The sequence below is a fragment of the Lissotriton helveticus genome, chromosome 5_1 (assembly GCF_964261635.1).
Source record: "Lissotriton helveticus chromosome 5_1, aLisHel1.1, whole genome shotgun sequence".
Classification (NCBI taxonomy): Eukaryota; Metazoa; Chordata; class Amphibia; order Caudata; family Salamandridae; genus Lissotriton; species Lissotriton helveticus.
The window spans coordinates 2039854007-2039865732 of NC_136065.1; the positions used below are offsets into that span (position 1 = coordinate 2039854007).

General features: G+C 47.0%; 1 protein-coding gene across 2 annotated transcripts in view; it reads left to right on the forward strand.

Moving 5' to 3' along the window:
* Positions 1 to 6408, forward strand: part of GPSM3 (G protein signaling modulator 3) — a 100373-nt gene extending 93965 nt beyond the window's left edge. For both annotated transcript variants that reach the window (XM_078645861.1, XM_078645860.1), the window contains exons 5-6: positions 2807 to 3138; positions 5352 to 6408. In XM_078645861.1, coding sequence (XP_078501987.1) covers positions 2807 to 3138; positions 5352 to 5507 — 488 coding nt within the window. In that variant the 3' untranslated portion in view covers positions 5508 to 6408. The remainder of the gene's footprint in view (positions 1 to 2806; positions 3139 to 5351) is intronic.
* The last annotated feature ends 5318 nt before the right edge of the window (positions 6409 to 11726 follow it).

The window sequence follows — 11726 nt, forward strand, 5'->3', positions numbered from 1 at the left end:
TATCTTGTTTTTATATAGCGCTCTCTGTTGCACAACTACCATTTCTAAGTGCTGTAACTAACAGATTTACTGTTATCCAGTTTAGTGATACTAAGTTATCCGACCTTGGGAGGATGGAACCCTGAGTCAGTCTTGCAGGAGTTCAGACTTATGATCTGCAGAACGCTCCATATATTGTCAGTGATTGTTTAACTCGCTGAGCATTTCTGACAGCCTATGTGCAGGATTATTTAGTTTTCGTAGAGCGCACTCCAAACTTTAATTACTTCAAGGCGCTATTCGAGATAAAATTGCAACAGAGTGACCGGAAGCGGATGGGGCTGCACACAACTTCCTCTACATTCATGACGTAGCCTTTACGTTGCATTATATGCCAGAGATAGGGGGGTCAGATGTAGGACGGTCAGTCGGTACATCACTTCGGGGATGTTCATGAAGAAGGCGCTGTGCAGGTCAGATTGAGTTGGGGTTTCATTCATCCAGCTGACCTGGGGATGGCAAGATGTGTAGTTTATCGTTCATGGAGGCGACTGCAGACTCGTGACTCTGGTTTTGCGGTGTCACTCGGTCTTCTGGTCACACTGACACATTGACTTGGGTATGAAAATGTATCAATTAACGCCTCTTTGCCTTTTAATTATTTGAGTCAAATATTTGGACTATAGATGTTATTAATGTATAACTGCATATTTATTTCTTCATCTGAACGGATTATTATATTTGTATTCCTGTGTCATTTTTCTTTAATAAAAAATGATTTAACAATAAATCTGAAAATGCCATGCCAAACCCTTGGTCTGTGTGAGCTACTCACGCATTGACCTGGGAAATTTCAGAGAGACACTTCATGGAGCCGGAATTCCCTATTCAAAGGGAGCAGTGACATTGAATGAAAAATAGCATTGGCAAAGCCAATAGGCCTGGCCTCTGGAAAGCCTTTTTTAATTGACTTTATTTTTTGCAAACATAAACATTTGTCATTCAAAATTTAAAAATCAAAATGCTACCCCATAAACACGGCGTGTATATGTTTTCCCAAAAAATTACACTTTGAGAAACTAAATTAAAAAAAAACATGGAGTGAAATCAGAATGAAAGCAGAAGAGACCCTCCGCCTCTGGCACAGAAGTGAGCCCCTTTTTAGGCGGATGTGTAAATGTGTGCAAGCAAAATGCCATCACTTCCTGTCATGGACGTCATTTAGGTGTCACCAGGGGTTGCAGCTGCAACTCCTGGCTTGCCCCTTGCAACCCATGGCACTGATTTAGCAACTCTTGGCCTCTGAGTTGGCAAAATCATTGGCAACAACACAATGGTGCCCCACCTTCTGGCTTTTCGCCGTTCTTGTTTTCTGCCCATTTGTTATGATCCTAATACTTTTATTCACTATAAGGGTAATACAAAATGGAGCACCAGGAGCTGCTTTGAATTGTATGGTGTGTGCATGCTTGCAGGTGAGAGTGAGTTTTTGTGTGAGTGTGTGTGTGAGCGAAAGTGGCTGAGAAGGAATGAGTATGCATGATTGTGAGGTAGTGTTAGAAAACGATTGTACGAATGAGAACAAATTAAAATGAACAAGTGCAAGTGAGTGAGTCAAAAAGTATGAGTGAGAGCATGAATGAATGTGAGTGAAAGTGAGTGTGAATAAATGAAAGAGAATGAGTGAGTCAGAGTAAATGAGTGAGCATGTGGTGTCATGCCTGCGAGCCTGCTGTTGGCCCTGGCATACTGAGGGGGATTCTTGGCTTGTATGGCACCCATCGTAAAATACTGGCACTACGGCCCCTCGCGGTGGGATGCCTGGCTTTCACCTTGTGGACACCCTGCCGGGGAATACCAGGACGGGTTCCCTAAGCAAGCGCTTAGATACCGTGTCGGTGATTTGCGCTATATAAATACATGTACATTTACATGTACATTTACATTTACATTCTGCAGGCAATTCATAACATGACAGGTACCTGTGACGAACAAGGTAATTCTTGGCATAATAGGTACCCACTGTAAAACACTGATACGGGCAATTTAAAGATAATTACATCCAGTGTGCTAGCACCAGCATTTCCCCATGATTAAATACTTGTACTGGTAATGACATACTAGAACTAATCACCTCCAATGTAGTAGTACGAGTTTGTGCTAATTACCTCCAATGTGGTAGCACCTGTATTCTTGCCGGGTAGACATTTGTCTGTGCTGTGTTGTCATATTAATCATATGGTTAATATAGAAGCTTATGCCCTTAGGATTAAGGTCTTGTGGCATCACTTCATTGGAAGATTCAAATCATTTGACGTCTCTTCCTCTTAGGTCAAAGGTTGTGTTGTGTTACTTCTGCCAACCCCGGCATTTTGGTAAATATATTTAATAACATTTAAGGTAATTTTTTGGGGAAAGCTACTAAACATGAGGCTGGCAAAAAGGCTAAAGCTGTATTTAAGTACCCAAAATATAGGGAGCCACTCAGTTTGCTGCAAAATAACCCTCCACAAGGGGAAGAAAACACAATGTTTTCTTAAATAACCCTCTCCCACCAGGGTTACCCCTTTGTGGTATGCTTCATCATGGGGACCATCCCGTTCTGCTGCGGAACGAAGTGTGTTGTGATCTACAAATTACGTGGGACGAAGCCACAAGATTACACCAGCATGAAAGCAATAGAAAACTTTAAACTAGAGCATTGTGATCTTGCTGACATGAGGGCATCTGGTAACATTATCTGTGGATGCTGCAGGGAGAGGTGACTGATAAAAGTTTTGTCTCTCTTCTGACATCTCCATTCTCTTCTCTTGCTCCTCCCTTCCAGTGTTCTTTCCATCCACTATGTCCTTGCAAACGGAAGAGTTCTTTGACCTGGTGGCCTGGGCCCAGGCTAATCGCCTCAACGACCAGCGGGCGGACTTCCTGGAGCCTGACCTGCCTGTGCTTGTCCTTGCCGCCCCACCACCTGGAAAGAAGATGGCCGCCGAGCAGAAGGCGGCCGATGAGGTGAGGAAGAAGAGCGAGAAGGAGGAGGAAGAGAAGGAGAAGGAGAAGAAGAAGAGGTTCAAGCAGAGCCGGCGCTTTTCCACCGGATCACCGGGACGGCCCACACAAGCCCCCGACGAGGCCCTCTACAACATGATCCTCATTCACCAGGTAGGTGCTGGCTGCAGCCTTGCATTAGGGGATCTAGAAATGAACAGACTAACAAACGAGGCTAATATAAGATTTCAAGCATACACAAACACGTGTGGCTGGGCACAGCTACACAGTACAATAAAGGAGATGCTGTGGGTGCATAACCCTCAATCCAACACCAAAGGACAAACGTATCAACAAATTATGCCACTGCAAAGTCACCAAAAGTGATGCATGCAAGCGCAGAGTGTTGGTTTGTTATTTACTTTATAGAGCAAAATGTGTTTTGCACTGGAAAGTTTACTAAAAAAGAAATGCAAAGTAGTGCTTTGCATTACTTTGCATTATGGGGGCGTTCCATCGGTGGTACATGGGCATTCCGATGCAACCACCCATGGTTTTTAAAACTAAGTCCATGTGTATTCAGGTCTAAGGCAACATTTGTATACAGGTCTTTGCACCATAAAGAAACACATCCTTCAGGTAGATGCAAAGTAGGAGAACAGGTTTATTCAAACTTTTCTAACTTTGTATGTGTACAGCACACATTGTGTCTTGTACTGCAAAGGCGTCCTTTCAGTTCCAAATCCATGCTAGACTCAAGCACACCTTTGAAGTATGATCCAAAAATGTATGCATGGTGTTAAGAAGCCAGAAAGTGCATCAGCATTTGGGAAGAGAGTATTAGCACTATATCTTAGTAGATATGGTCCTGTCCTGCTCTGTCCCTTTCTCAGAACACAGTGCAGCAACTTTGGTTGCTAAGCTACGCTGCATGAAATAATAGTAAATTAGCCCCCAAGAGCTGTTTCTTGCAGAGGACCCGCACTCTTATAGTGTTCAGGTCAGAAGTGTGTTTGAAAACTGAAAACTGGCAGCAAAGAGACCTATATACTCACGCCATGCCTATTTACATGCGAGCGTAGATTCTGTGCCCTTATGCCTCAGTCTCTTCCGTCCAAAGAGGTCGCTATGTGAGAGTGCGCGTTCAGCCATGCTCACCTCCATCGTTGCTTAGGCGTTGATGATTGTCACAGATTTCCATCTTCTGCTTGGAAGTGGTTACCACATCTATTCGCACACGAGCTCGTCGGCAAATCCACACAATGAGGGATTAGGACATCACATCTGTGATTAGCCCAACAAGACCTCTTACTGGTGCTGTAATGAACCCTTTGTCCCCATTCAGCGAGAGACAGGAGCACCATGCTGGAAAATCTGAATTGGCAGTCTGGAGAACTATTTCATGACCACCAGTGACGGTGACAAATTGACAATGCAGTTAAAAAAAATCCCTGTTCTGCAATACGCAGAAGAACATTTGCAAACTGTTTTAAAACCTCTCAGACGCTGGAATTTGCAATGTCCATGAAAAAGCAAAATATAATCTTGAAGCCCATTCCAACCCGCAAACCATTTCTGATTACAAGAGGCTCATTTTGATGCAATCTCCAAAAATTGAGGAGTCCTTAGATAACTTTCACGGTCGTCTTTTCAAGTTTACATGCTGCTGCATGAATGACGGCCATGATAAGGAAATTGGGAGCCTGCATAGTCGAGGGGTGCAACTCACCAATGCAGAGGCGTTCGATACTATGCGAGCTGCATAGGCCAACCCTATGCAACTTTCTTACACTGCCTCAGTGACAGGAAATAAAATATGGGGTACGAAACCCTTGTAACAATTTCACACAAGATGGAACTGTACCAACCAAAGGCAGGGAAAGTGAACATAAATAAGATAAAAGGAAAGGACCCCTTGAAAAGCATCTCAAATCTAGACACATAAGGTTTTCAGAGATTGTGGTGGCGATTTTCACCCCATTCAAACATGCCCTCTCACAACAAGGCAAGATATGCTAAGCCGGTGGGCAGCTACAACGCTTTGCCCATTCTTGCAGGAGCAATGTGCATGACCATGTTGAGTAGGTTTGCTCTAATCCATCAAAAAAGGGCAGGCAGAGACCTGCCATTTTCATAAATAGAGATACATGGTCTAATAATTGAAAAGGTCTCCAGCCCCACCTCTTGGGTGTCCCCAAATGTCATAACCAGCACACCAAAGCGCATGTAGTGTCTTACAGAGCCTAATACAGATGAAGGTTTTTATTCGAAGCTCTCCAAGGCTGCATAAAAGAGTGTGGTAACAAGCAATCTATATGAATAATTAAGTTACAATACCATTGAAGTGTCTTTCTTTTCTTTTCTTTTCTTTACACTCTACACCGCAGGCAGAACGCATTGAGGAGCAACGCAGCGATCCTCCCATACCGGCTGCTGCTGAGGACCTGTTTGAGCTGCTACTTCGTTTGCAGGGAGCACGGATGGAGGAGCAGCGGACAGAGCTGCCCGTCGCCCTACAGCAGAGGAAAATTAGTTTGTATTGATGAAGGTCACCGGCCTGCGGCTGAGTATGGGGAGTTAACCAAAGAGAACCACACTTCTCACATCACCACCCCCGATTGCCTCAGAAGGTGATGAAGAAACCCCACGTCTGCCATGAAAAACCAGAACCCAACAATCAATTGACAATACTTTGGCAAAGTCAAGGCTTCCGAGTTTTATGTATAGTCCATGACCTGAAGGATATTTATAATCATGCATTAGTGCAAAGCAATATCTGTGTAGGTTAGAAGAGAGCTGTTACCACAGCAAGAGTCGCTATTGTCCAATTTCAGTACAATTTAGTAAGACTTCCTGTCTGGCTGCAAATCTCTGAGAGACAGTTCTGGGCTCTAACAAGAAACTCTAAGCCCTACTGCAGAGATAGCTAGGACTGCTAAAAGGGAGCTCTGATTTCATAAAACATGACGCCTTCAGGGCCCTTGTTACTTTGATATTTTGTTCGGAGGCTACTTAGAGCCATGTCAGAAACAATCCAGAAGTTCTAAGAAGCAGCGTTTCCTCTAGAACGTGTTGGAGTGTTAACCATCAACTAGGAAGATGAACATTTTATGGACCCGGACTAGCCTGGGATACATCTCCTCAGTGGTGCCTTCTGCTTCACCCGCCTGGACCCCGCTTCAGCCGCAGTGCATGCTCCATTTACTGCCACTGGACCTCCACCCTTTCTTTGAACTTCTGGTAATTGAGGTGTTAGTCACCCGCTAAGTGGTGCAGCAGAAAAAGTAACAAAACAGACCCCGGCATGGAACACCTACATAGACTTGTCCGGCCACGTATCTGTTGAGGAGCTCCTCAGCACAGGCGGTGCAAATACATATTTGTCTGCAATACCATAAACCAGCTCTTTTAACAGAAATGCGAGAAATAGAGTTGAGCTTCCACCATTGTCTCTGTGTGATGTTATCTGTAATGTGTGTTTTGATTGATAAGCTTCGGGCGAATGGCTTGGGGGAGAGAAGGTTGAGTGAACAAACGTTTTGCAAAGAAATCAGGGGTTTGACATGTCACAGTCAGTCATCTTATGAATGTAACCCCATATCCTGTGCTTCGTTTTATTATAAGCTGATTGACTATCAACCTTCAAACACATCTTGGCAAATCCACTGTCAGCGGTGAAAATTTTATTGGCAGTAGTTGCGGTGGAATGTCTTATGAGTTGCTCAGATGTCATATTTTCAGGTATAAATGTTCTAAGCAATGTCATAGATGTGGTCCACAGCCAGCGGAGTGAGCATCAGGGCTGAGGAGATGAGCTTGTCATTAAGTTCACACCTGGTAACGCGTGGCGAGACTTGGAGTACCTTCCAGTCTCAATAATAAGATAATGTCTGGTACAATCAGGAAACATGCTAAGACTTCTATCACAGTCCAGGTAATCATAAATACACACACCTAGAACATACTGTGAAACAAAAAAGAATCACTTATTTCCAGGTTGGATCAAACATTTGCGTATATTCAAACACTGATACTGATGTACTGCTTCAGTCAGTGGGAGCAGTCATTTAACTGCAGCTCACACTAACCCCTCAAAGTGACTGATCTGGGTAAGTCTGCTGCAAACCATTGCTATGGCTAAATTATTTAGTTATGGAAGTTTACATATGTTATGTTATGTTATGTTACCTGGATTTATTGAGCGCACAGATGCCCCAGCAAAGGGGCGTCCTGGCGCTGGTACAGAACAGAGAACTGGACAGGAGTGAGAAACACAGCACAACAGAACTAAGGGACTAAGGGGAAAAGAAAGGTTTTTACAGCCTTCCTGAAAGCGAGAAGCCCATCGATAGCACGTATGTGGACAGGCAAGGAATTCCATAGCTTGGCGGCAAGAACTCTAAAAGAGTGTCCGCCAATCCTGGATCTCTTAAAACGAGGCACTGTGGCTAGATGAAGACCAGAGGACCTCAAAGAGCGTGCTGGGACATAGGGGGAGATGAGATGCTCCAAAATCTGAGGGGATGAGTATTTGAGGATTTTAAACGTCAGAGTGAGAGACTTAAACATTATTCTCTGAGCCACCGGAAGCCAATGGAGATTATGAATGGTTTTCCTGGCTGAACAGAATTTGGGTAGGCCAACCAGAGCCCTGGCGGCCGCGTTTTGAACGCGTTGGAGACGGGAAAGCTCAGCCTGATTGACTCCAAGAAAAAGGGAACTGGCATAGTCTAGTTTAGACAAAATCATGGCTTGCACAATGAGTTGTCGGGTGGGAGCATCGAAGAATTTAAAGGTGGATCGAAGTTGACGCAAAATCCCAAAACACGTTGCAGCCGTCCTTTTTGTGTGGACGGAAAAGCTCAGTTGGGAGTCAAACCAAACGCCAAGATTTTTTACTTCAGTGACGGGGGTAGGGGTAGGACCAAGCTCATGCGGCCACCAGTTATGGCCCCATAGATGCGTTTTTTTTCCCACAATGAGCACCTCGGTTTTCTTGGCATTCAATTGCAGGAAATTGTCATTTATCCAGTGAGCCACAGATATTAGTCCCTCACGGAACTTAGTAGCCTCAAGATCGGAAGCCCCACTAATGGCAACCGCCAGCTGAGTGTCGTCAGCGTAGGACACGATGGATAGGTTCCCACGCTTGGCGACATCAGCTAGCGGTTGAACATAGAGGTTGAATAAAGTGGGGCTAAGAGCCGATCCCTGCGGAACTCCCTGGGCGATCGCATGTGGTTTAGATTCGAATGGGGGGGGTGGTGACCCTGAAGGAGCGATCAGATAAAAAAGATCTGAACCATTCAAGGGCCAAATTGTCCACCCCGGCCTCAGCCAGACGTTGGAGTAAGATGACGTGGGAGACAGTGTCAAAGGCGGCACTTAGATCAAGTAGCACCAGTGCCGCCGTATGACCTGAATCCACCAACATGCGCAGATGTTCAGCCATGTACAGGAGCGCCATCTCGGTGCTGTGACCAGGCCTGAAGCCATTCTGCGAGGGATCTAAAATATTCGCAGAGTGGAGATGGTTAACTAAGATGGTATTGACATGGGCCTCAGTCAGTTTGGCAGCCCACGGGAGGAGGGAAATGGGGCGATAATTTTCAGATTTTAGAGGGTCAAGAGCAGGTTTTTTTAAGATAGGGATTACCTGAGCCTGTTTCCATGCACAGGGAACAGAGCCCGAGGACAGGGACAAATTAATAAGCTTACAAAGCGGGGGAAGACAGAGAGAAGCAGATTCTCTAAATTGTGCAGGCCGCAAAGGATCTTTAGGGGAACCCGACTTCACTCTAATAACAAGTTTGTTGAACTCCTCCATGGAAAGCTCCGGAAGATGGGATAGCGAGATAGTAGTGCTAGCAGTAGCGGTGGTAATCTGCCGAGATCCTGTAGAACTGGGGAAAGCTCGATAGATACCTTCCACTTTACTAATGAAAAAGGCAGCTAAGTCCTCACAGTGAGAGGGAGAACAAATCTCTGCGGCAGAGGTTCTACAAATAGTGAGCTCTTTAAGTGCCTTAAAAATAAGTTTAACGGGATTGGTGCTGGCACTGAACTCACGAGAAAAATAGGAGGCCCGGGCCCTACAAATAGCTCTGTGGTACTGCTTGATGGTTGCAAGGTACAGAGTTTTGCTGACCGGGTTATATGACTTGCGCCAGGCTCTTTCGGCTTGTTTGCAGGGTTTTTTTAACAGCCGAAGAGAGTCGTCATACCAAGGACTGGAATGAGAGCGCCGTTGTTTGGTCTGAGTAGCAGGAATAAGCTTGTCCAGCGCACGAGTCAGCCAATTGCAATATAAATCGTAGCCAGATTCAACGTCGGTAAATGGGGCAAAAGGGGCATCGCCCAAGAACTGATGGGAATCACTAAGTTTCAATTTTTTCCAAGGGCGCCTGAGAATGGCAGAAGTAGGAGCAGCTACAGGAGGACCTTCAAGCGAAAGGTGACATTCAATTAGATAGTGGTCTGTCCAGGCCATAGGCCTAGGGGGCAGAACTTGGACCGATGAAAGGGAGGTAAAGAAAGGGTCCAGAATGTGACCACCAATATGTGTGTTATGTTCAACTAATTGAGAAAGTTGGAGGGCCTCCAGGTCGGCACAAGTACTACTGGCCGCCGAGGGACAAGGGGAATCAAAATGGAGATTGAGATCCCCGACTATGCTAAAATTGGCAGTTTAAAGGGCCAGGGAGCTTACTACATCGGGGAGGGCAGCCCTAAAGGCAGCGTCGGGGCCCGGGGGCCGGTAAATGAGTAGGCCCGAGAAGGAAAAGTGTGGATTAACAGAAACTGAGAAAAAGGCACTTTCGCATCCCGCAATGTCCATGGCCTTCCAGGTACATGGATAGCTGGTTTTGATAGCGGCTGCAATGCCACCCCCTCTAGAGTCACGGTTGAGGGTGTAAATTGTGTACTCCGGAGGGAGTGCTAAATTGATGGCAACCGAAGCGTCGTTATGGAGCCAGGTTTCAGACATGAACAAGATATCCGGTGCCTCATCAAGTAAGTCACGAACAGCAAGATGGTGCTTCACCAGAGATCTAACATTGAGATGGTAGATCTTAAATAAAGTAGGATCTGGTGGCTTACGGGAGACAGAGCCATGAGTAGGGATCGGGGCGGCTAAGGGAAGCGTGAAGGCACAGCCGGGACACCTAAAAGGGCCACATAGAGGATGGAGAGAAGTCTCAGAGCAAGGGGGGAGGGTCGGGCGAAGGCAGAATAGGTCAGTTTTAGAATACATGCCTGACGGAAGCTAAAAGCAAAAAGACGTACCAGCCAAAGTGCAGAGCCCTGCCCAAGCGCTTCCTCAGCGCTGACGGGCGCAGACGGGCAGGACTCTGGCACGACTCAGGCGCAGTGAAGGCGCGGGACGCTGCGCGTCACCGCTGCGCGCTAGGGCAGAGTTTAAGAAGGGCGGGCGGAGGAGGGCCGCAAGGCTAGAGCGCTCGGTCCGGCGCCTCTAGAACGGCGCGTCCTCACCCAAGATGGCGCCTAATAAGCTACCGGCAAGCTAAGAGCCCACAGAACCCGGACCCGCAAAGTAGCGGTGCAGGAGCCAATTATGGTGCAAGTGGGGGCCAGGAGTCCCTATTAAAATCAGGGGACAAAACTCAAATGAAGAAAACCAAAATATCAGAGGTGGTAAGTTAAAAAGCGCAAAGCGCTATGCAGTGAGGCGTTGCAGTGTGAGGGTCTCAACCACACTGTATGTCCAGCGAAGAGTTCTGGCGAGCCAGGCGATGACCAGCCTTAAGAAGGGCGGGCGGAGGAGGGCCGCAAGGCTAGAGCGCTCGGTCCGGCGCCTCTAGAACGGCGCGTCCTCACCCAAGATGGCGCCTAATAAGCTACCGGCAAGCTAAGAGCCCACAGAACCCGGACCCGCAAAGTAGCGGTGCAGGAGCCAATTATGATGCAAGTGGGGGCCAGGAGTCCCTATTAAAATCAGGGGACAAAACTCAAATGAAGAAAACCAAAATATCAGAGGCGGTAAGTTAAAAAGCGCAAAGCGCTATGCAGCGAGGCGTTGCAGCGTGAGGGTCTCAACCACACTGTATGTCCAGCGAAGAGTTCTGGCGAGCCTGGCGATGACCAGCCTTAAGAAGGGCGGGCGGAGGAGGGCCGCAAGGCTAGAGCGCTTGGTCCGGCGCCTCTAGAACGGCGCGTCCTCACCCAAGATGGCGCCTAATAAGCTACCGGCAAGCTAAGAGCCCACAGAACCCGGACCCGCAAAGTAGCGGTGCAGGAGCCAATTATGGTGCAAGTGGGGGCCAGGAGTCCCTATTGAAATCAGGGGACAAAACTCAAATGAAGAAAACCAAAATATCAGAAGCGGTAAGTTAAAAAGCGCAAAGCGCTATGCAGCGAGGCGTTGCAGCGTGAGGGTCTCAACCACACTGTATGTCCAGCGAAGAGTTCTGGCGAGCCAGGCGATGACCAGCCTTAAGAAGGGCGGGCGGAGGAGGGCCGCAAGGCTAGAGCGCTCGGTCCGGCGCCTCTAGAACGGCGCGTCCTCACCCAAGATGGCGCCTAATAAGCTACCGGCAAGCTATGAGCCCACAGAACCCGGACCCGCAAAGTAGCGGTGCAGGAGCCAATTATGGTGCAAGTGGGGGCCAGGAGTCCCTATTAAAATCAGGGGACAAAACTCAAATGAAGAAAACCAAAATATCAGAAGCGGTAAGTTAAAAAGCGCAAAGCGCTATGCAGCGAGGCGTTGCAGCGTGAGGGTCTCAACCACACTGTATGTC